The 20,493-nt window shown below is 38.5% G+C and overlaps 1 protein-coding gene across 3 annotated transcripts in view; it reads right to left on the bottom strand.

The window, feature by feature from the left end:
* LOC110046738 (uncharacterized) overlaps positions 1-20,463 on the bottom strand; it is a 36,023-nt gene extending 15,560 nt beyond the window's left edge. The window contains exons 1-9 of one of the 3 annotated variants that reach the window (XM_020752437.2): positions 19,603-20,463; positions 13,367-14,389; positions 7,140-7,333; positions 3,984-4,134; positions 3,696-3,799; positions 2,425-2,502; positions 1,515-1,688; positions 752-868; positions 274-366 (exon numbers count right to left, since the gene is read on the bottom strand). In XM_020752437.2, the coding sequence (XP_020608096.2) occupies positions 274-366; positions 752-868; positions 1,515-1,688; positions 2,425-2,502; positions 3,696-3,799; positions 3,984-4,134; positions 7,140-7,333; positions 13,367-14,357 (1,902 nt within the window). In that variant the 5' untranslated portion in view covers positions 14,358-14,389; positions 19,603-20,463. Of the gene's footprint in view, positions 1-273; positions 367-751; positions 869-1,514; positions 1,689-2,424; positions 2,503-3,695; positions 3,800-3,983; positions 4,135-7,139; positions 7,334-13,366; positions 14,390-15,274; positions 15,621-19,602 lie in introns of those variants that run through there. The other 2 variants (XM_089282284.1, XM_089282286.1) reach the window with 2 other exon arrangements.
* Positions 20,464-20,493: the final 30 nt, after the last annotated feature.

Below are 20,493 nucleotides of genomic sequence, written 5' to 3'. Positions count from 1 at the left end.
TTCCTAAAAAATTGGCCTCTAAAAAAGATCTTCAGGGGCCACTTTGGCCCTCAAGTAAAATTTTCTGGCCGAAACACTGCAGTACAGTGCATGGCCCTGTGAACCCAAACTTTTTGTCTTATGCAGGTTAAGAAGTTAATCAATCAATCAATTAATTAATCAATCAATCAATCAATCAATCAGACAGCATGTTATATTAAATAACAATGTTATAAAACACTTATTGAATTGAATTGTTACATTACAAAAAAAAAAAAAGATCTCGTCTTCAACCTGAAGGAGAGCCAATATCTGCGGAAACCTCTGGACTGGTTTTAACATCAAATGGTGGAGAGAGTTGCGTTCACGGCTTGACTGTCTACGAGACTGCAAGAAAGAAAGCAAATCACACAAATTGAAAATAAATAAATCTCTTTTGTTACAATAAATTTCGACTGATCTCGCAATCATGATTAAAGTTCTAAAATGTTGAACCATCATAATTATTTTGTCCTGGGAAATATGATTGAAAATATTTGTTATGAAATCCTTTTTACAGTATCCTGTCCTTGATGTGACTACATATACAGTGTATGACAACGTTCAGTCACGTTTTAAATTTTCCATACATTTGACCATATTTTTTTCAAATGGCTTTGCAAGTTCATGGAAAAAATCAAACAAAACTCAAAACAATCAGAGCTTTTACCCATCAAATTTTGCCCCTAAAAATAAGTGAGATTATAATTTCTTATTATTCATCTCCACTAACCTTCAAAAACTGTGCAAATGCAAGATGGGTTCTACAGGCAGTTTTAACAGTGTCCATGGCTTTTGCGAAGTTGTTCACATATCCACTATATGCATCAAGAACCATTGATTTACAAAACTGTGGAGAATAAGCACTTTAAGCAGTCAGTACAACAAAATCAATGCAATCAACAGGTACAGTAGTTTGAATTCTCCTTACTGTTTTGTTCCAGATTTTCTTTAGGAGAATAAGATTGTTGGTCAGACATCTTTAATTGGATGATCAGATCTTTAAATTCCACTAACTTTTCTTGTTTGCTCCTGTAACCTAGGGCTTTCCATGTTGGGGTATGAAGATTTCTACTGCTCTTTTTTTGCAACATATTCTAAACTGGTCGAAGCCTTCAAAGATTCACAAGTCAAAATGAAATTGCTCAATTTTTGCCAAATTTGGAGAAACAACTTAGACTAGGAAATACATTGTAATGCTTAAAAATCCTAACTGGCAAGGGTAGAACAGTTGGCTATGTACAAACAAGGCCGAGGAGTTGAACTCAAGATTACCGAGAAAAACACCAGCAATAAATATTATTGGTCAGAATGGGGCCTGAAACGGTGACCTCTGGATTTCAAGTCTGGCACCCTAACAACTCAGCCATGCTACAGTGCATAACTACATGTACTCATTTCACAATTTAGTTTTCTTCTCAATAAACAAGTGAACATAACTTATAATCACAAGATTTATAAGCAAGCTTTTACATGTTCAGAACACTCAATCTCACCAGGGCATATAGGATGTCTCCAACTTTCTCCTCCGGGGTCCAGTCGGCCATCCTAGCACTGAGTGCAATATTGAACATGGCATGGCACTGTAAGACTCTGTGAACATGCTGGAATATGATATCAATCTTGTTTGGTTCCAAGAGATCACGTTCTCTAATGGGCAACTCATAATGCTATATAAAAAAAAAAATAACAAAACATTGCAGCAAAAATTTTGCAATTAATATCATACTGCAACCTTACATGTAGTTACCAGGATCATTAAGCTGCGTTAATTAGTAATATTTCCTGTTACAAGTTGGCAGCATAGCTAAGGGTGCATAAAAAATGGATCTTTCAAGTCACACATTTGGTGAGCTTGAGTCATTGTGTCATTGTGTAGTCCGAAACCATTACTACCCACAGAGTAAGTGTTGGATAAAATCTTACATAACTGAAAAGAAAAATCCTCTAGCCCTGGCCTATGGTACAGGACTTCCTTTGAATGCCATTAGCAAGATCGACCTTCCTAACTTCTTTTGTTTAAACCTTTTGACTCAAATTTGGTTTTTAATCCAGTGAATAACGTTACTTTGTGAAATGCACACATGTACATGTATGCACCATATTGTGTCTCTCAATCATATGGCATTTGAAAAAAGGATCTTCTAGTGATTGGATTTAAGTTGTAGCAGAGAAAACAAAAGCTCTCAGATAGTCAGCATACATTTAGATTTTACAAGATAAACCTGAGAAATTCCCAATGTGTTAAATTTATTAAATTTGACATCCCTTTAAAAAAACACCTGCCTTAGGTAACTTCCTTTGAAAATGTGAACACTGCAAAAATAATTTTTAATTATGTTTTAACATTGTGATCCTGAAAAATAAATACCCAGTAACCATAATTTACCTGACCCTTCATCTCACCTTACTGAGTTGATCCAGTAGTCTCATATAATCTGCTTCACTTTCCAGCATAAATTTCACAATCTGGTATCTTTTGATCTAAAGTGTACATGTAATTAATCATTGGTTAGAATGGGTTTTTCTGACGAGGAACAAAATCCTGTATTTTTTTTTTTTTTTTTTTTTTTTTGTATACACAGTGTATTTCCACTCTGTTGTAAATCATGCTTGCATCTGTCCGGAACTTACGAAAAAACCATTTAATAAGAGCAGATTTGAATTTTCATTTTCGCAATGTGTATTTAGTTTTCAAGTCTATCAGTCAATGGATTTTAATAATTCTATGTTCCCTGGGATATTAAAAGATAGCTCATGACCCAGCTAAACCCAGAAAAGAGGAAAAGCCCCGAAGGAGGTATAGTCAACTGTCGTTATACATGTAACAGATACCGTGGAATCCCAATATTTTGAACCTCCAAAGGAAACAAAAGTTTCCCTTGGAAAGTTTCCTTTCAAAAGCAAGCAAAATCGGAGAGTTTGAGAAATCGGGGGTAAAATTACAGTGTTCGGCTGAGGAGGGGGAAACGACTTTTGGTTCAAGTTATCGGGAGGTTAAAAAAAATGAGGGTTCAAGAAATCGAGATTCCACTGTATATATACTGAACCCTTGGGATTGTAATTTGGTTTTCGTAACACAGGGGTTTCATTAATGTTTTCGTCAGGAGGGTAACTGGTTTTCACAGACAGGCAAAACTTTTTGAACTGAACTTTTTTTACAGTGTATAAGAAGACGCACGACTCAAAAAAGACTTGTATTCTAACTTGCCCTTCAGATAAGCAGCACTCAAAGTTTGCTTGTCCCAGCCTGGGCAAGTCTTAGTTTACTATTTTCATTTAGTTGAACGACAACTTGCCCAGGCCCTTGCCCATTGGGCAAGTGAGAATGAAAACCTACTTGTCCTGGACGACCAGACAGTACTTTTTTGAGCCCTGTAGGTGGTGATACTACGCAGGCAAAACCGTCCTAGTAACAGCTAGTGAATGTGCCCGGTGCCCGACCCTTAATGAAATCCCTGGTTAGTAACAGTCTGTCACAATAGGTGTCCAATAGAAGTCCACTCGCTACATGTATCTTCAACTATCTTCAAGCATGCATTAAATGCAATTTAACCCCACCTTACAATGTATAGCTTACAAGTCATATTGATATTTATTTAATGATTCTCCTTAATGCGACATGTGTATTCTTTGAAGAATCAAATGGATTTTACGCACTACACTACAGTATTTACCTGTTCGTTAGACAGTCCTTCAGGCATAGGTGGCATCACAGGTTGTTGATAGTTTACAGAGTCTGTGATGTCAGGGTCAACATAAACTGCATCTGTTTCATCATCTGAAATAAAGGATGATAAATATTTGGTATCCAACAATACTCTACATTACAGATCTGTCAAGTTGCTGCTGTCGCTCCAAAGGAGCCCTGGTTTGACTAGTTATGACCAACATCTACCTCTCAGTAGGTTGTGCAAAACTGTATTTTATAAAAGATCAAGAGCTATTTATAACCACTTCATTACTTTTTTGGTCGCTGGCTAAGTATGGGAGACTTGGGGCTTTGTTTAATCCCAAGCAGCCTTTTATCTGGCCCTTCAGTCCTGGAATACCAAGTGACGGCTTCTTTCCACTGGAAAACGGTGAGAAACTAGTAACTTCTGACACAAACCTAAACTGAGGTAAAAAAACAAAAATAAAGATGCTAATCCAAAGACATCTACAACACTTTTAAGGGAATACACTGTCGGCAGTGGTATTCTTGCTTGGTGCCTAGACATGGCTGCCGGTGTTAACAAAATTTTCACAGGGGGCTGACTTCAGTAAAACTTGGACTGCCTGGGCCTGGATGTATGGTTCAAAATTTGCAGCACCAAGATGATTTGACTTAACAGCTAGGGTGTATTTTTATTTGGGCTAAAAGGCACTACATGTATATTTGTTCAAAGCATTTATTAAAGACAGGACACTATTTATTTCTGCCATAAACATCTTGGTGTAAACATCAAAAATGAAATCTTGAGAGTACTTTTGTTTGACATTCCCACGATGCCAAAGAACTGGTCTTCTACCACAATACATGTATCTCAACTTAACATTGCAGTGTGAATGTACTGGTCAGTGAAAAGTTTAATTTCTTTGAGAGCGATAAACCTTGGATCATGCATGATGAAGGCATCCAAGGTTGAGTGTCATTCGATAACCTCAATCGACACTTGCTCAACATCTTGATCAACACTTGATAGATATGATGTGAAGTTTATATGAAATAATTCATATATGAACTGCGGTTGTAGATGACAGTGAAGAATGATCATCGCAGTTAATTTTCCAATTTAAGCAATTGGAAAGAAGAAGCCTGAAAAAAAAAAATCAGGGCTTCAACGGGATTCGAACCTGTGACCTTCGCGATACCGGTGCGATGCTCTACCAACTGAGCTATGAAGCCACACATTGGGAGCGAGGTCAATTAATTGAGTTTATATCTTCCCGTGAGGAGTGAAATGATGTGCAGTTTATATGAAATAATTCATATATGAACTGTGGTTGTAGATGACAGTGAAGAATGATCATCGCAGTTAATTTTCCAATTTAAGCAATTGGAAAGAAGAAGCCTGAAAAAAAAAAAATCAGGGCTTCAACGGGATTCGAACCCATGACCTCCGCGATACCGGTGCGATGCTCTGCCAACTGAGCTATGAAGCCACACATTGGGAGCGAGATCAATTAATTGAGTTTATATCTTCCCATGAGGAGTGAAATGATGTGCAGTTTATATGAAATAATTCATATATGAACTGCGGTTGTAGATGACAGTGAAGAATGATCATCGCAGTTAATTTTCCAATTTAAGCAATTGGAAAGAAGAAGCCTGAAAAAAAAAAAATCAGGGCTTCAACGGGATTCGAACCCGTGACCTCCGCGATACCGGTGCGATGCTCTACCAACTGAGCTATGAAGCCACACATTGGGAGCGAGGTCAATTAATTGAGTTTATATCTTTCCGTGAGGAGTGAAATGATGTGAAGTTTATATGAAATAATTCATATATGAACTGCGGTTGTAGATGACAGTGAAGAATGATCATCGCAGTTAATTTTCCAATTCAAACAATTGGAAAGAAGAAGCCTGAAAAAAATCAGGGCTTCAACGGGATTCGAACCCGTGACCTCCGCGATACTGGTGTGATGCTCTACCAACTGAGCTATGAAGCCACACATTGGGAGCGAGGTCAATTAATTGAGTTTATATCTTCCCTTGAGGAGTGAAATGATGTGAAGTTTATATGAAATAATTCATATATGAACTGCGGTTGTAGATGACAGTGAAGAATGGTCATCACAGTTAATTTTCCAATTTAAGCAATTCTTCTTTCCAATTGCTTAAATTGGAAAATTAACTGCGATGATCATTCTTCACTGTCATCTACAACCGCAGTTCATATATGAATTATTTCATATAAACTTCACATCATTTCACTCCTCAAGGGAAGATATAAACTCAATTAATTGACCTCGCTCCCAATGTGTGGCTTCATAGCTCAGTTGGTAGAGCATCGCACCGGTATCGCGGAGGTCACGGGTTCGAATCCCGCTGAAGCCCTGATTTTTTTTTTTCAGGCTTCTTCTTTCCAATTGCTTAAATTGGAAAATTAACTGCGATGATCATTCTTCACTGTCATCTACAACCGCAGTTCATATATGAATTATTTCATATAAACTTCACATCATTTCACTCCTCAAGGGAAGATATAAACTCAATTAATTGACCTCGCTCCCAATGTGTGGCTTCATAGCTCAGTTGGTAGAGCATTGCACCGGTATCGCGGAGGTCACGGGTTCGAATCCCGTTGAAGCCCTGATTTTTTTTTTTTCAGGCTTCTTCTTTCCAATTGCTTAAATTGGAAAATTAACTGCGATGATCATTCTTCACTGTCATCTACAACCGCAGTTCATATATGAATTATTTCATATAAACTTCACATCATTTCACTCCTCACGGGAAGATATAAACTCAATTAATTGACCTCGCTCCCAATGTGTGGCTTCATAGCTCAGTTGGTAGAGCATCGCACTGGTATCACGGAGGTCACGGGTTCGAATCCCGTTGAAGCCCTGATTTTTTTCAGGCTTCTTCTTTCCAATTGCTTAAATTGGAAAATTAACTGCGATGATCATTCTTCACTGTCACTTGATAGATATCTCCATAGATACTATGTCACAAGTCAGTTGAGAGTTGACTTATTTTTACAGACATGCCATAGAGTGTTGACCAATAATACATGTGCATGTACGAGTTGGTTGACACTCTGCCAGCTATCGACCAATAATATTGTCAATCGTGTGTCGATCGAGATGTCCATCGAGTGTCAACCAAGTGTTGACCCGTCGAATATTGATCAAGATGCCAATCAAGTGTTAAGCGAGATGCCGATCAAGATGTTGATGGAGTGTCAATCAAAGGTATCAATCAACACTCAACTCACAATGCCTTTAGTACACGAGATCTGACCACTTTTCTAGTCACTAGTACCAGTTCCTACCAGACCACTTTAAACTTAGTAATGTTCACTGCATTTGCTTCCCAACAATGGAAAAGTTTTATGATTTATTTCTCAAAGATGAAAGTGTTTATTAGACAGTATTGCAAAAATAACAAGCCATCATGATGGTTATGCTTACCGGTCTTCTTCGTTCCCTCATGGGGCTTATCTCCACTGAATCATACGGATCTTCTTCTTCCTCGTCATTGAGATCTTCCTGTGTGCGGATACTCCCTGCATCAGTGATGTCACCTTCTGTCTCAAAGTCTGACCCCCATGGGTCACTGTCAGAAAACTCATCGCTCTCCTCATGTGACGGCATAACATATGCCTCTACAATCCAAGAAAAATACTAATACTGAGTTACTCTGGGATTTAAATGCATGCCTTTCATTTCGCGAATTTTTTCTCTTTTTTTTTTTGGCTATTCTGAAGATTAACTACTGCAAACTAAGAACAGTCAACTGCTGATAACTCAAACCTTCAAGAGAAATTGAAAAACATTAGAGTTATTGGAAGTTTGTCATCGGGAGTTGAGAATGTCATGTGACAAGAGATAAGGAAAAAAAGGTGTTTACGGTACAGATTTCTATTCATACAAAGCACATTTTAATGAAATTCAATTGTAGAGAGGTTAAGTGAAAATGAACAATACGTTTAGACTAAATTACTGCATAAATCAGAATGTGTAAATGAAATGAGAAACAATTAGAAAGCAAAGAAAAGCAGCAGGAGAAGTCAAGCTACTACTAACTTTGCAAGTTTCAGAGAGAACGTGGGGCATAACTGCTACAGAATTCATGTGATTTACTTTTTTGCGAAATACATGTAGTTTCAATGTTTTGGACTACAGTACCGATTGTTTTGAGTTGTCACGTACATTGTATTAAATTGGCACACACGATCTGAGTTTTAGAAAATGACCTGAGGGGAAACAAAAATTGCTTTGAGTTAGCGGAAGGGTCGAGTTATCACGGGTATTCACGGGTATGAGTTACTGAAGGTAAAGTTGACAGTAAAATAATGTATGACGGAAATCCAGGGGAGCTTCACTTTGGTTCGCATTTGTGCAAAGTTTGAGTTACATGTACATGTACACTGTATTGTAGCAGTGGTTCTCGTAACTGTTATCAGGAGTCAACTGTAACAGAAAGGTACTGCAGATTACTGATGCCAAACTGAAGGAATTAAAATCGTCGTCAAAATTACTGTGGTCAAATGGCAGTTGATAAGTATGTGGTACAGTCGAAGCTCTTGTAAGCAGACACCCTCGGGACGCGAAAAAAGTGTCTGTAACTGGAGTTGGCTGCTTACGAGAATGGTTCTCATAAGCAGCCACTAGAGGTGTAGGGGATAAATGGCCGCTTACAAGAGCTTATGCATGTAAGTGGTGTTTCAAAATGTAACCAGAAGTGGATGACAACAAAACAAACACTGAAATATGGTACTGTAATTACTGTAAAATCATTGTGATGAACGGTGATGTGAAGTTGATTGATAAAAACAAGATACAGAGGCTGTTAACAGGAGCTTAAAAACAAAGAAAAAGTCTAAGTCATAATCTCTGAAGTGTCCATAGCCGCTTATGGGAATGTCCGCTTACGAGAATTTAAAAATACAGAGTTTGTATGGGAGTTAAAACGGGGTTTCAAACAAGGTGGCCATAAGTAGAGCTGTCCGCTTACGAGAGTGTCTGTTAAGAGTGAATGCCTATAAAAATGGACCTAAATCGCCTATCAATGGCACAAGTGGAAAAATTGATTTCTCTTGTATTTTGTCCGTAGATAGGTCCTAGTAAGAATAGAAACGGCCCTTAGTTAGTTTCTGCTAATACAGCTTTCTTTGGTAGAAATACGCCAAAAACGATTTCGACACAATTGGGCTCAAAATCTACTTCCGGTTTTGCTGAATTTTCTGAATATTTGATCGCTTCACGCTCCACAGAACAGCTACTTGAGAATCTTTCAATGGATTTTATATTCAGTTCAGGTCTTCATGGTATGACTGAGCGAAAAATAAAATAAATCAAAGTTAGTTTTGAGCCCAAAAAGAGATGAAACTGACACGCAAAATTTTACAATGTGTTGCAAGAAAATTATTACATAAAAACATCGCCATATTTTTCTACGGGCTATAACTTTAAATACCATAAAAACACTTTCTACAGGTTAAATATACACCCACCTGTTAGGATTTCAAAGAATATCTCTGGGCAAATGGTTTCAAGTCCCCCGCCTTGGCCTGTGTTTCTCATAGATTTTGCCCAAAATCTGCCGTTGGAATGTAAACAATTGCGTGACACGGATAGCCACTCTCGAGTAAATATTCATTTCCAGCAATCCGATGAAAGCAATTTTTGAAACGTTGTGTGGATAAAATAATGGAAAATGTTTTCCTTTTTTTTTTTAAGTTAGTATAAATATATATATTTTTTCATTTGCATTGCAACACCCACGACATCCCCGATAAAGAATGTTACTACAGTACTCCGGGAAATGATTTTAACACTGGTTTATTTTATTGATTTCCCTGATAACTTACAATACATTGGCAGTTTTAGAGATACACTTAACCAATCCTCTATGGTTTATGGCAATTGAATCATTGACTGACAAATAAAGTCAAGTGGAAATACCATAAATTCTATAAACTACTAACTGCATGACGACATCTCAACTCTACTAGCTGTGTAGAAAATTTGTACCTACACAATATATAGCTAGAAAACCTGGAATTTCTTGAATTGAATTAGCCGAGGAAGAAATTGCGTTTAAGTTTCAATCATACTGGGAAAAAAATCCATCTTTTCTACTTTGGTTGCTCGATCAATTAACTGAAATTTGCAGATCATAACACTGGTAGACAAATAAACATTACAGTGGTCGATGTAGGACTAGGTTTACACTAAAGGACTTTTTTTGGACTCGTAAACGTTCCCGGATTCATCAATTTTAGAGTATTCGGATTAGTAGGGGTTTACAGTGAAAGGATATTCGGATTCTTAACCGTTTACACACGACGATAACTCCGGGAACATTCATGATGGAATGGTTAACAAGCAGTTTGTTGCCTCGACAATGAGAAACAACATGGCTCCGAAAATAAGGCTAGGGGTAGGTTGAGACAGTCTGAAGTTTTCTTTCAACTTGCTGACCACGGTACTGTTGGCCATCATTTCAGGTCCCTCCAGGTATTTATTCTGGTCTTTACTTGATATCTAGAACCGTCGAGGTTTTCGATCGTGCCATCGTCGTCATCTGCGCAGTAAAGTATAAATTGGGTTTCTGAGGAATATGGCATTACCCATTATAAAAGTGATTACCTACACCTGAAACAGCACAAGGTAATCACCCAGCGACCGCCATCAAATGGCCATCAATGTGCCTACGACTCGACTACGACTGGATCATGTAATCTGCCATTTTCGTTCCACTGCAAACTCAAAAGATCACAGGCGGAAAAATATCCGGATTCGAGAGAAAATCGTTTACACGACTCTCCGGATTCAAAAGTTTTTGGATTTAAAGTTCCCACTTTAAATTCCGGATTCAAATCTCTGGAGACACAACCAAACTGGGGAGTTTTTATTTCAGATTCGTCCACTTTTGTGTAAATGGCAAGATCAATCCGGCACTAAAACGTTCCGGATTCATCACAAATCCAGAACAATTTCCTCTAATGTAAACCTACAATCCTGGCCATAAGTGGTTGGGACACCTCCCCTTTTTGCACACTAAAACCCACGATTTCAACTACGTCCTTAACGTATTAGAACAAAAGATGAATAGAAGCAAGTACAATTGACCCCCCTCCCCCCTAGCAATGTTGCAAGAAAATGAAGCTATTCTGAAGACTAGATCGGATGTGGGAAAAAAGGAAAAAGGGACAATAGAAAGTGTTTAGACAGTTGTGTTGGAACTGAACACGATTGCTGAAAAATCGTTATTATTGGAATAAGACCTGAATATCTATCTTATCGTCTCTTTAGTTCGAGAATACTGTTCTAGGAGGTGAACAATTCATGAAACGTGGCTATTCTGGAGCTATTGTCAAAGATTGTTTTTTCTTCGAGATTTTTATCAACATTGACAGGGGGTAGGCGGGCTTGCGCGGTTTTGGTCTTAAAAGAGGCTGCCTGTGAAGTCATCTGCCGTAACTGTCCCAACACTTTTGACCAGGATTGTAGTCTTAAATAAACAGCGAACATCCATCTTGATTTGTTCACGGAAGTCAGCCATGGAAGAGCAAATTTCAATGAAATAGGTTGGCCACCAAAACAGTTTAGGGTTAGCCTAACTCTAACCTTAAGTTTTAAGACTGAAGAAAAAAAGAAAAAAAGCATTGAGCATTTCAGTTGTTTGAAACAGAAACATTTGCGCACAATCAACTATATGTATAGTACGTGTGTAACCTGGAAAGCAATCCATCCAGCACAGTAATTGTTCAAATTAACAGCTTACCGAGACACTCGCACTGTTGATGCCTCTTATTTATGATTTAAACTTTTAGGATTTGTTTACTTTACTTTTTCCGACTTTATAGCAGGAGAAAAGGCACTAAATGTGCTGGTACAAACAAAAAGGTTTCACCGAAAATCGATCTGTCAAAATCAACAAATACAAATTTAATCACTGTAGCGTTCCTTCAGATCACGTAAGGCTAAAAACCAACAATATCAACTTGTCATTACGCTTAACAAATGAACTTAGAACGATTTTCTTCCTAGAACTCGTTCTTGTAATTAAAATGATCAAAGAAAGAACAACAGCTTAAAACGACATAGTAGTAACACCCGAACTCCAAGTAAATTGCTTTTAATTGGCGTTTTCAATTAATGAAATTTCCAAAGCAATGACTTTCAAAATATTAAAGTTAAAAGTGGTCCATTATGTTTTCTTTTTTCACCCAAATGTTCTAAGATAGCCATCTGCAGTTTGTTGGAAACGAATTATGTATTCAAGGTGACCACCCGCGTCACGCAATTGTTTACATTCTCATGGCGATTCAGGGAAAAATTTACAAGAAGCACAGGCCAAGGCGGGCGACTTAAAACCATTTGCCCAGAGATGTTTTTTGATTTTCAAACAGATGGGTGTACAGTTAACCCGTAGAAAGTGTTTTTATGGGGTTTAAAGTTATAGCCCATAGAAAAATATGGCGATATTTTAGTGCTATAATTTGTTTGCAACACATCGTAACATTTTGCGTTTCTGTTCGATCTCGTTTCAGGCTCAAATGAAACCTCGATTTATTTTATTTTTCGCTCAGTCATGTCATGAAGACCTGAGCTGAATGTAAAGACCATTGAAAGATTCTCAAGTAGCTGCTGTGGGAAGTGCAAAGCAATCAAATTTTCAGAAAATTTAGCATAACAGGAAGTAGATTTTGAGCTCAATCGGGGCGAAATCGTTTTTCGCAAATTTCTCCCCAAAAAAGCTGCATTAGCAGAAACTAACTATGGTCCGTTTGTTTACTAGCTAGGGGCAATCTATGGGCAAAATATGAGCAAAATCGATTTTTCGACTTGTGCCGTTGTTTGGTCCATAGTTATGGGCACTGGCTCTTAAGAGAGCTTCGACTGTAACCACAACTGTCACAAAAATCAATAAACATCTTGTCAGCAAAATATCACTTTCAGCAGCAAAATATACAATGTATTTCATCAATTTCACCATAGCAAAATAAATCTGATCAGGGCTGTCACTGAGTCAGTTCACTCACACTTATTTTCTCACATGTATTTGTTTCCTACATGTACAGCTGCACATGTACATGTCAGGGGTTTCACTGAGGACCGAACACCAGGCAAATTGACAGGTTGCGAGGATGATTTGGCCAACCTGGTTTGACCATTGAGAGGAAACTTTTTCTTATTTATTAGCAGTTCAGTTCAAATAGTTTTGTCCACCTGTGAAAACTACGCTACATGTAGTTGCCCTCCTGTTGAAAATGGTACATGTAAATAAAACCCCTGATATGTACAAATAATTATGTACATGCATATTCATTTCATGTTTATATGTGACTAAATGTGATTTAGGCGAAGTTAAAATCGAGACAATGCAGGGAGCCTGACCTCTGCATGGTTCTGGTTTCTGAGATTCATTGTGTATTCACTCATGTTAGCATTTGCAAAGCCTTCATGCTGTTCTGCCCCTCCCCTTCCCTCCCCTTATGGTAAGTATCAATTTATCTCCAATGACTTTTCATTCAGTGTGCCATGCCAGAGGGTCGTTGCCACTCACACGGTTGCCATGGATACCTTGGGACTCGGCTCCTGTGCTCTCAGTCCCATCATCCTTCCAGGCACCAACCCCCAACCTCATCTATTGTTAATGAATTTAACTTATAATTATGAATCCATACCTTGATTTACAATAACTTCATCATATGATTCAAAACCACTTTTCCGACTGAAGCTATCTGCAACACTATCCTCAGGAACAGAATCGTAAAGATGATCATCTGAATCTGACAGCACACTACCAATTCTGTCACCTTCTTCTAAAATTATCTGAGAGGTGACTTCCACAGCAGAATTAGCATCATCTTGAGAGTACAGAAAGTCATAAAAGGACTCCACTTTTCTCGTACCACCTTTGTTTGATTCGTCAAGAAATGATAGAACCCTGCGGCTTGTATCTATTTTATCAACTGTCTCTACTGACAAGTTAGGGATCTCATCTTGATTCGGACTTGATGTTAAAACAGGTTTGCAAACAATTTCTGTAGGTTTCTGGTCCACAGAAAGCCTATCATCACTGGTCGACGATTCCAATTCACTTTTCTCAGAAGGACCAGGCTTTGATGTAGAATTTGTAGATTGTGGAGGTTGTGGCAGACGTCTTTTCGGCGGATGCCGTCGTGGTGGTTTTGCTGGATGGTTATCACGAGAATCCTGTCCCTTAATATCTCCCATTTCTTTGTTATCGCTGTTTTTACTTTCCACGCTCTCCTTGGAATCACTTCTCACTGGCGTCCACAGCTCCTTGTCAGTGTCTGTACGAATTTTCCTGTTATCTCTTTGTGATTCACTATCGTGATCATTTTTATCAACACTATCTTTTGAGATTAGCTCACTAGAGCCATCTTTCCTCTCTGCTCCTCTATCCCCATCAACATTTTTCAATTTATTCTGTCCATTGATTCCTTTCTTGTTACGTTCCTTTGTTACTTCTTTTTGACCAGGTGTTTTGACACGTTCATCTTCCTTAACAAGTGTAACAGTATCAACCTTTTCTTGAGCATCTTCTGGTGCAGTAATGCCGTCAGTGCTCAAGTTTGCTTGGGATGCAACATCATCATAAACAATTGAATCCCGTTCACTCCTAGCACTGTTATCCAAATTGCTGGCCATTACAGGCGCCTATGTGTAATCCAACACCAGAACTGTCAACAAATAACACTGTATTGCTTAGTTTGATCAGTCAAACAGTTCTCTTTGCTTTTTGTTGCATTTAAATTACGTAAACTATGTTATATGTAAAATTCTGGAACATACATGTATCTATATTAAAGTTCTACTCTCGAGTGAAATGAAGCAAAAATATATTGCTTCCCTCCTTCTCCTTCTCTTATCAATCATGCACTGTTTGGAGAAAAATGAAAAAAAAAAATAATAATAATCACAAAATGTTGAGAGAGAGGTGAGAAGCTCTCTCCTCATCCGTCCCCTCCCTTCATTTCACATTGGAGAATTCTATATTATTTTGACTATTTCTGGGAACCCTGCTGTCAAGATCAGTTTCATTGTGAAGATTCTTCAGTCAATTTTTGCTTAAGAGTAAGAGAGAAACTATCAATTTTCCAATTCTGGGGCCACCAGATTACAAAGTTTTGTAATTGAAGGGGTGAGTGCAAAACCATGCTAAGTGACGATTTGGGTGAAAAAAAAAATTTTCGCGAAAGGGCTTGAATTTTTGCATGTGGTCTTCAATGTAATAGAAAAACGTGGCCCTGTATTTTTGTCGCTGGTTTTTGCTTCGTTTTCGAGTTATAACGTATGCAAAAATACTTGGCTTTTCCTAGCCATGTCTTTAGGAGTTTATTTGTTGAACAGCAAACAGGCAGACTGTTTATAGTGTATGAAGTCAAAATCAAATCTCACAGCATATATAGAGCAGAAATCTGGGAACAGATTGTTTACATCGGCTATTGTGATGTGAGCACAACACGTGAATTGATCGAGCGGCAAACGAAATACCATCGAACTAAAAAGAGATGTGCCGCATTAGAGCTCTGTCAACTAATATCTTAAGCATTGTGTTAAAGTACCTTGTATGCCTGCCTGGTGGTTGAGAGGCATCATAAAGCCTCGATAAACCCGTAAGTCATCAGCACGTTTTAAAGAATCAAAATGTGTTCTGAAACTTCGAAGGTAGCTGATATACCGTAATCGTGTTATCGGCGTTCGAAGTCAGATCGAGCCAGGCAGCAAAGTCCAAGAGCAGTTCTTGCCCAAGAAAAATACCCTCTCGTGAGTTGTGGCCCATTTGCCAAGCGTTGCTAGTGTCAAAGTTTGGAAAGCGAGAACTGGTTTTTGACTTATAAAATTTGTCTTGTATCGACCGCCATGTTTCCCCGTGCATGAGGTGTAAAGACCCTTCCCGGCATGCATTGCGATCACGTTCTGCTCGCGGCTCTCGAACTGGTAACTAGATTGTGTCGGCTTTTTTCATTTAAAGATAATAATGGCCAACAAGTAGCGATCGATTGTAACATAGATCTGTGATCCAGGTTGCGTTGATTTTATTTCATATTGGCATGATTTGTAGTGTTTTGAACTTCTGGGATCAGCGGACATGCAGATGTATGGAGACCCGTACGTTGCGCAGAAGGGTTAATTTGTTAAACTGTTAGGCAGTGCGTGACATAAAGCTACGATCGCGTTTGTCGAAAAATATGTATTTATCTCATGATTTTTAGCCATTTAAGACGTTGCTGTATTTGGAAAAGTGCTTATTTGATGTTTATCTGTTCAGTGCAGATAGTCATTGTCCCAGATAACCAAAGTAAGTTCCAGATGTTAACACTATTTTCCGGCCGCCATATTTTACCTATTTAAACCTGAAATCAGCATTTTTGAGCTTATACACTGCATGAAATTAACATTTTGCTGTTTTCTAAGTGAAATCAACATCCTTGCCATCACGTGTTATGTGAAATCAACATTATGACCTATTTAGACCTGAAATCAACATTTTTGAGCTTATACGCTGCGTTAAATCAACATTTTTCTGTTTTCTAAGTGAAATCAACATCCTTGCCATCACGCGTTAACGTGAAATCAGCATTTTTACCTATTTAGACCTGAAATCAACATTTTTGAGCTTATACGCTGCGTGAAATTAACATTTTGCTGTTTTCTAAGTGAAATCAACATCCTTGCCGTCACGCATTAACGTGAAATCAACATTTTTGAGCTTATACGCTGCGTGAAATCAACATTTTGCTGTTTTCTAAGTGAAATCAACAACCTTCCCATCATGGGTTAACATGAAATCAACATTTAAACCTTTTTTGACCTGAAATCGACATTTTTGAGCTTTTACGTTGCGTGAAATTGACATTTTGCTGCTTTCTAAGAGAAATCAACATCCTTGCCGTCGCGCGTTAACATGAGTCAATGTTTTAACCACTTTTGACCTGAAATCAACAACTTTGAGCTTATATAAGTTGCGTGAAATTGACATTTTGCTGGTTTCTAAGTAAAATCAAAGTCCTTGCGGTCGCGGTGGGCCGATCCTTTGTTATAATAAACCGAGGCGAGACTTCGACTTATAACAAAGGCTTGGCTTGGCTATTATAACAAAGGGCCGGCTCTGTTTATCATAACAAAGGCCCGGCTTCGTTTATTTGAAGACCTCAGCGGGAAAAGGGCGCTAGGTATTTTAATCAAAAGTGAACTTTGTCGAAAACGCTCCAAATTTCGCATGCACTTTTGTTTAGGTATGTTTAACAATGTCCTGTAGTTTTTCCGCTAAGCTTCGCTTCGTTTTCGAGATATTGCGTATGCAGAAAAACCACTCGGTTTTCCCAGCGGCGTCTTTATAAATGAAGCAAAAACCAGCGACAAAAATACAGGACCACGTTTTTCTATTACATTGAAGACCACATGCAAAAATTCAAGCCCTTTCGCGAAAAATTTTTTTTTTCACCCAAATCGTCACTTAGCATGGTTTTGCACTCACCCCTTCAATTATATGACCCTGCAATCTACTTAAATCCTGCAAATTCTCGGCTGTTCTTCAAAGCCATTTTGTGCTCAAGTTCATTTACGTGTACATGTATAAATGGTGTATAAACTGGTGACCTTATTAAGACTTATGATTTTAATCAAATGAAAAAAAAAATCTATATCACAAGAGTCTTTGTATTTGCCTCCATCAGGTGGAGATTTGTCCAATTTTCTGTGCTTCCCACCCAAAGATACCTAAAGAGGTTTGATTGGCCATTTGGCCAAATCACCCAGGGTAGCTGAGGGTGGCCCCCTGGGGGGTAACCCGAAAACACTGACCCCCGGTCCGTGGACCCCCACTACGGACCGGGTCCATGGACTACCCATGGACTACCCATGGACCGGTCCACGGACTACCCCTACAGACCCCTCTACAGACCACCCCCCAAAATAGAATAAATATAAGAAAAAAAATATTTCACTGATGGGTTGTCTAATAGATAACTCATATCGGCGATATTTTGAGTGTTACACTGTGCAAATGAAATTAACATGCTCCCCCCCCCTAAAAAAAATGCCAAAAAGCTCTTTACAGCATAAGGAGATGCTGATGGCAAAAAGAAGGAAGGTTTTTGACTTTCATTTGTGGCTCAATCAGGCTATGGGAGGTGTGTTTTTAGGTTTAAATAGGCAGTTTAAGCTTATTTGTATCTGTAATTCCACTAAGCAAATTATGAAGCCTGGAACAACTTGACGAATCTATGCGAGAATGGGCTGAACAAAATGGCAGAGGGGAAAGAGCACAAATTTTGAGGCTTCCCAGAGGCTTCCCGGAAGTGTCCTGGAGGCTTCCCAGTCTTTCATATACTGTATGGCCACGGTAAAGGAAATGGCAATGTGTAATGATATAACTTGCCCCAGAGCCTGAACCCAAGATTGTTACATTTGCACACTGTAACATTGGAAATTTTGCCGACACAAGTAATCTATTAGACAACCCTTAAGTGAAATATTTGTTTCTTATTTTCATTCTATTTTAGGAGGTGGTCTGTAGAGGGGGTCCATAGGGGTAGTCCGTGGACCGGTCCATAGGTAGTCCGCAGACCTGGTCCGTAGTGGGGGTCCGCGGACCGGGGGTCAGTGTTTTCGGGTTACCCCCCCTAGGGAAGGCTGCTTATTGACATGATTTTCAATAGATGGTTTTCACTGTCACGCAACGAAAAAATAAATCGAACACTATTCAGTGGATAAAGTCGAGAAATTTTAATATTATAGGAGACAGGTAAAGGAGACACTTCTCCAATTTTTGGGTCTCTGCGCTTTCCCAAACTTCAGATATTCGTCGAAATGTTTTGCGCAAATGTACAGAGCCCAGTATGGAGCCGCCATGTTGGTGGAGCTCTGTGCTCCACCAACATGGCGACCAGAAAATAGTGCAAACATCTGGAACTTACTTTGGCTATCTAGGTGACTGATTATCTGAACTGAACCAACAAACATTTACACAAGCACTTTTCCTAACACTTTAACTCCTAAAAAGACTAAAATTCACTAGATAAGTGTACATTTCTCCACAAACGCGATCGGAATGGTATGTCACGCACCGACATAACTCTGAACTTCAAACGGCACTGGTTTTTTAACCAAGCACACTATTGAGCTGAAAAGTTGTAAACAGATTTAAGTTTAGATCCCCTTATGCCTTGTGAGGATAAAAATTTTCGTGGCTCTTTAGTTTTGGATTTTGATATTTGATGACGTCACGTGAAAACGATCTATTGACCTAAGATTTACAAACTGGTCACTGTTCCTGGAGTCAAACTGATAAAGTGGACTAGTTTTTCACCTCTTTTACATTAGTCTCATTTATCTAAAAATTTTGACGACAGCTTTTGTTCTCCCACGGCCCGATTTCCTGTTGTTTTAAACTGATCAATTTTTCAACATCTTGATTTTCATCTCCTTGTGGTGATTTTAAAGCAAACCCTTCCCCGCATTAGGAATCTAAATTCACCAAAGAAAAGATGCCAGAGCATTCAAATACATCGCAAAGGTCTCACGCAAGCTGGAAGCAAAATATGCCGTGAAACTCGAGAACGTTGGTCGATACTCAGTTTAATCGAACGCTCGTTCCTGACATAATCATTTATTGACACTCCTCACACAAGGACGAGAGACCTTCAGCAACAATAAAATCACTGTGTTATTCCTGAGTTTTCTTCATACTTAAACATTTCAGGGTAAACAAGCTCATTCTGACTTAAGATCCCACAAACAAAACCAAATCGACGAAGGACTTCCAAAAGCCCGCCATTTTGTGGCAGCACATACACTCCTCTACGTAGACCCAGACACCGTACGAGCAAACAACAGTTGCTAGCTCCATTACTCCATTAAAAACACAACAAGGAGGTTCATACTGTACCTTCATTCCAATACAACGATAATTCACATCAAAACTTCCGTTCGTATTCTTACAGAACCCTTCAAATGCAATACAAGTCACTCAGATTTTTGATCGAGCATCAACAGTTTGAAACTGGAACTAGTAAGGTTAACTCAAAACAACCGGGGGTGGGGTAGGGTACCTTTTGTTTGTTTGTATTTTTGTTAGTCTTTTGAGCTCTTTCGTTTCGTTGACTCGTAATTGTTTCTCATTCTGCACCTGTGTTTACATCTAGTAAATCCTTGGTTGGTTCGTCTATCTTACCCTCTTCCAGGCATTCAGTTAGTGACATTGGTCCGGCTGCAGCACAAAAATTGGATCAACTCTCCCTATAATTTGTTTTCTTGCAGTTGTTTTTGTTTTTTTTAACAAACAGTACCTTCCCTACATCAAAGCTATTGATCAACAATATGCTTATGCACTACTGGTAATATTATGCGGCAGAAGCCCTTCTAGCTTTGTCTTTAAAAGTAACCCATGTGCTTGATGACTTAATTAAATGAAAGCTACGATGCAGTGTTTTTATGTACTACCATTAAATTAATGCATTATGCACAGACACCATGTTAACAGAGCCTCCTGAAAGCACAGTGTGTTATTCTTCTCAAGTGGCTTTAACAGTTAACAGCTTATTAAAGTTTATTTTAAACTTTGAAACTCTAGACATATACACTCTAACCCTGGCATGAGCTCTAAAATGAAGCTGTTGAGCGGTAAAAATGTGGTGTCACTTCTTCTCAACATCATGAAAGATGTCAGGAATTTGCAAAGTCTATCAGTTTTAAACACATTGTAGGAATTATTGTGAGTGAGGAAAAAAGTGATCAAAGGTCAACAAAGAGTTTATGCAAATAACAAAAGGGGAACATA

The sequence above is a fragment of the Orbicella faveolata genome, unplaced genomic scaffold (assembly GCF_042242905.1).
Source record: "Orbicella faveolata isolate gen_17 unplaced genomic scaffold, um_ofav_v1 contig_12, whole genome shotgun sequence".
Taxonomy (NCBI): domain Eukaryota; kingdom Metazoa; phylum Cnidaria; class Anthozoa; order Scleractinia; family Merulinidae; genus Orbicella; species Orbicella faveolata.
Note: the sequence above shows the minus strand (reverse complement) of the source record. Positions and strands in the feature narration are given on the sequence as shown.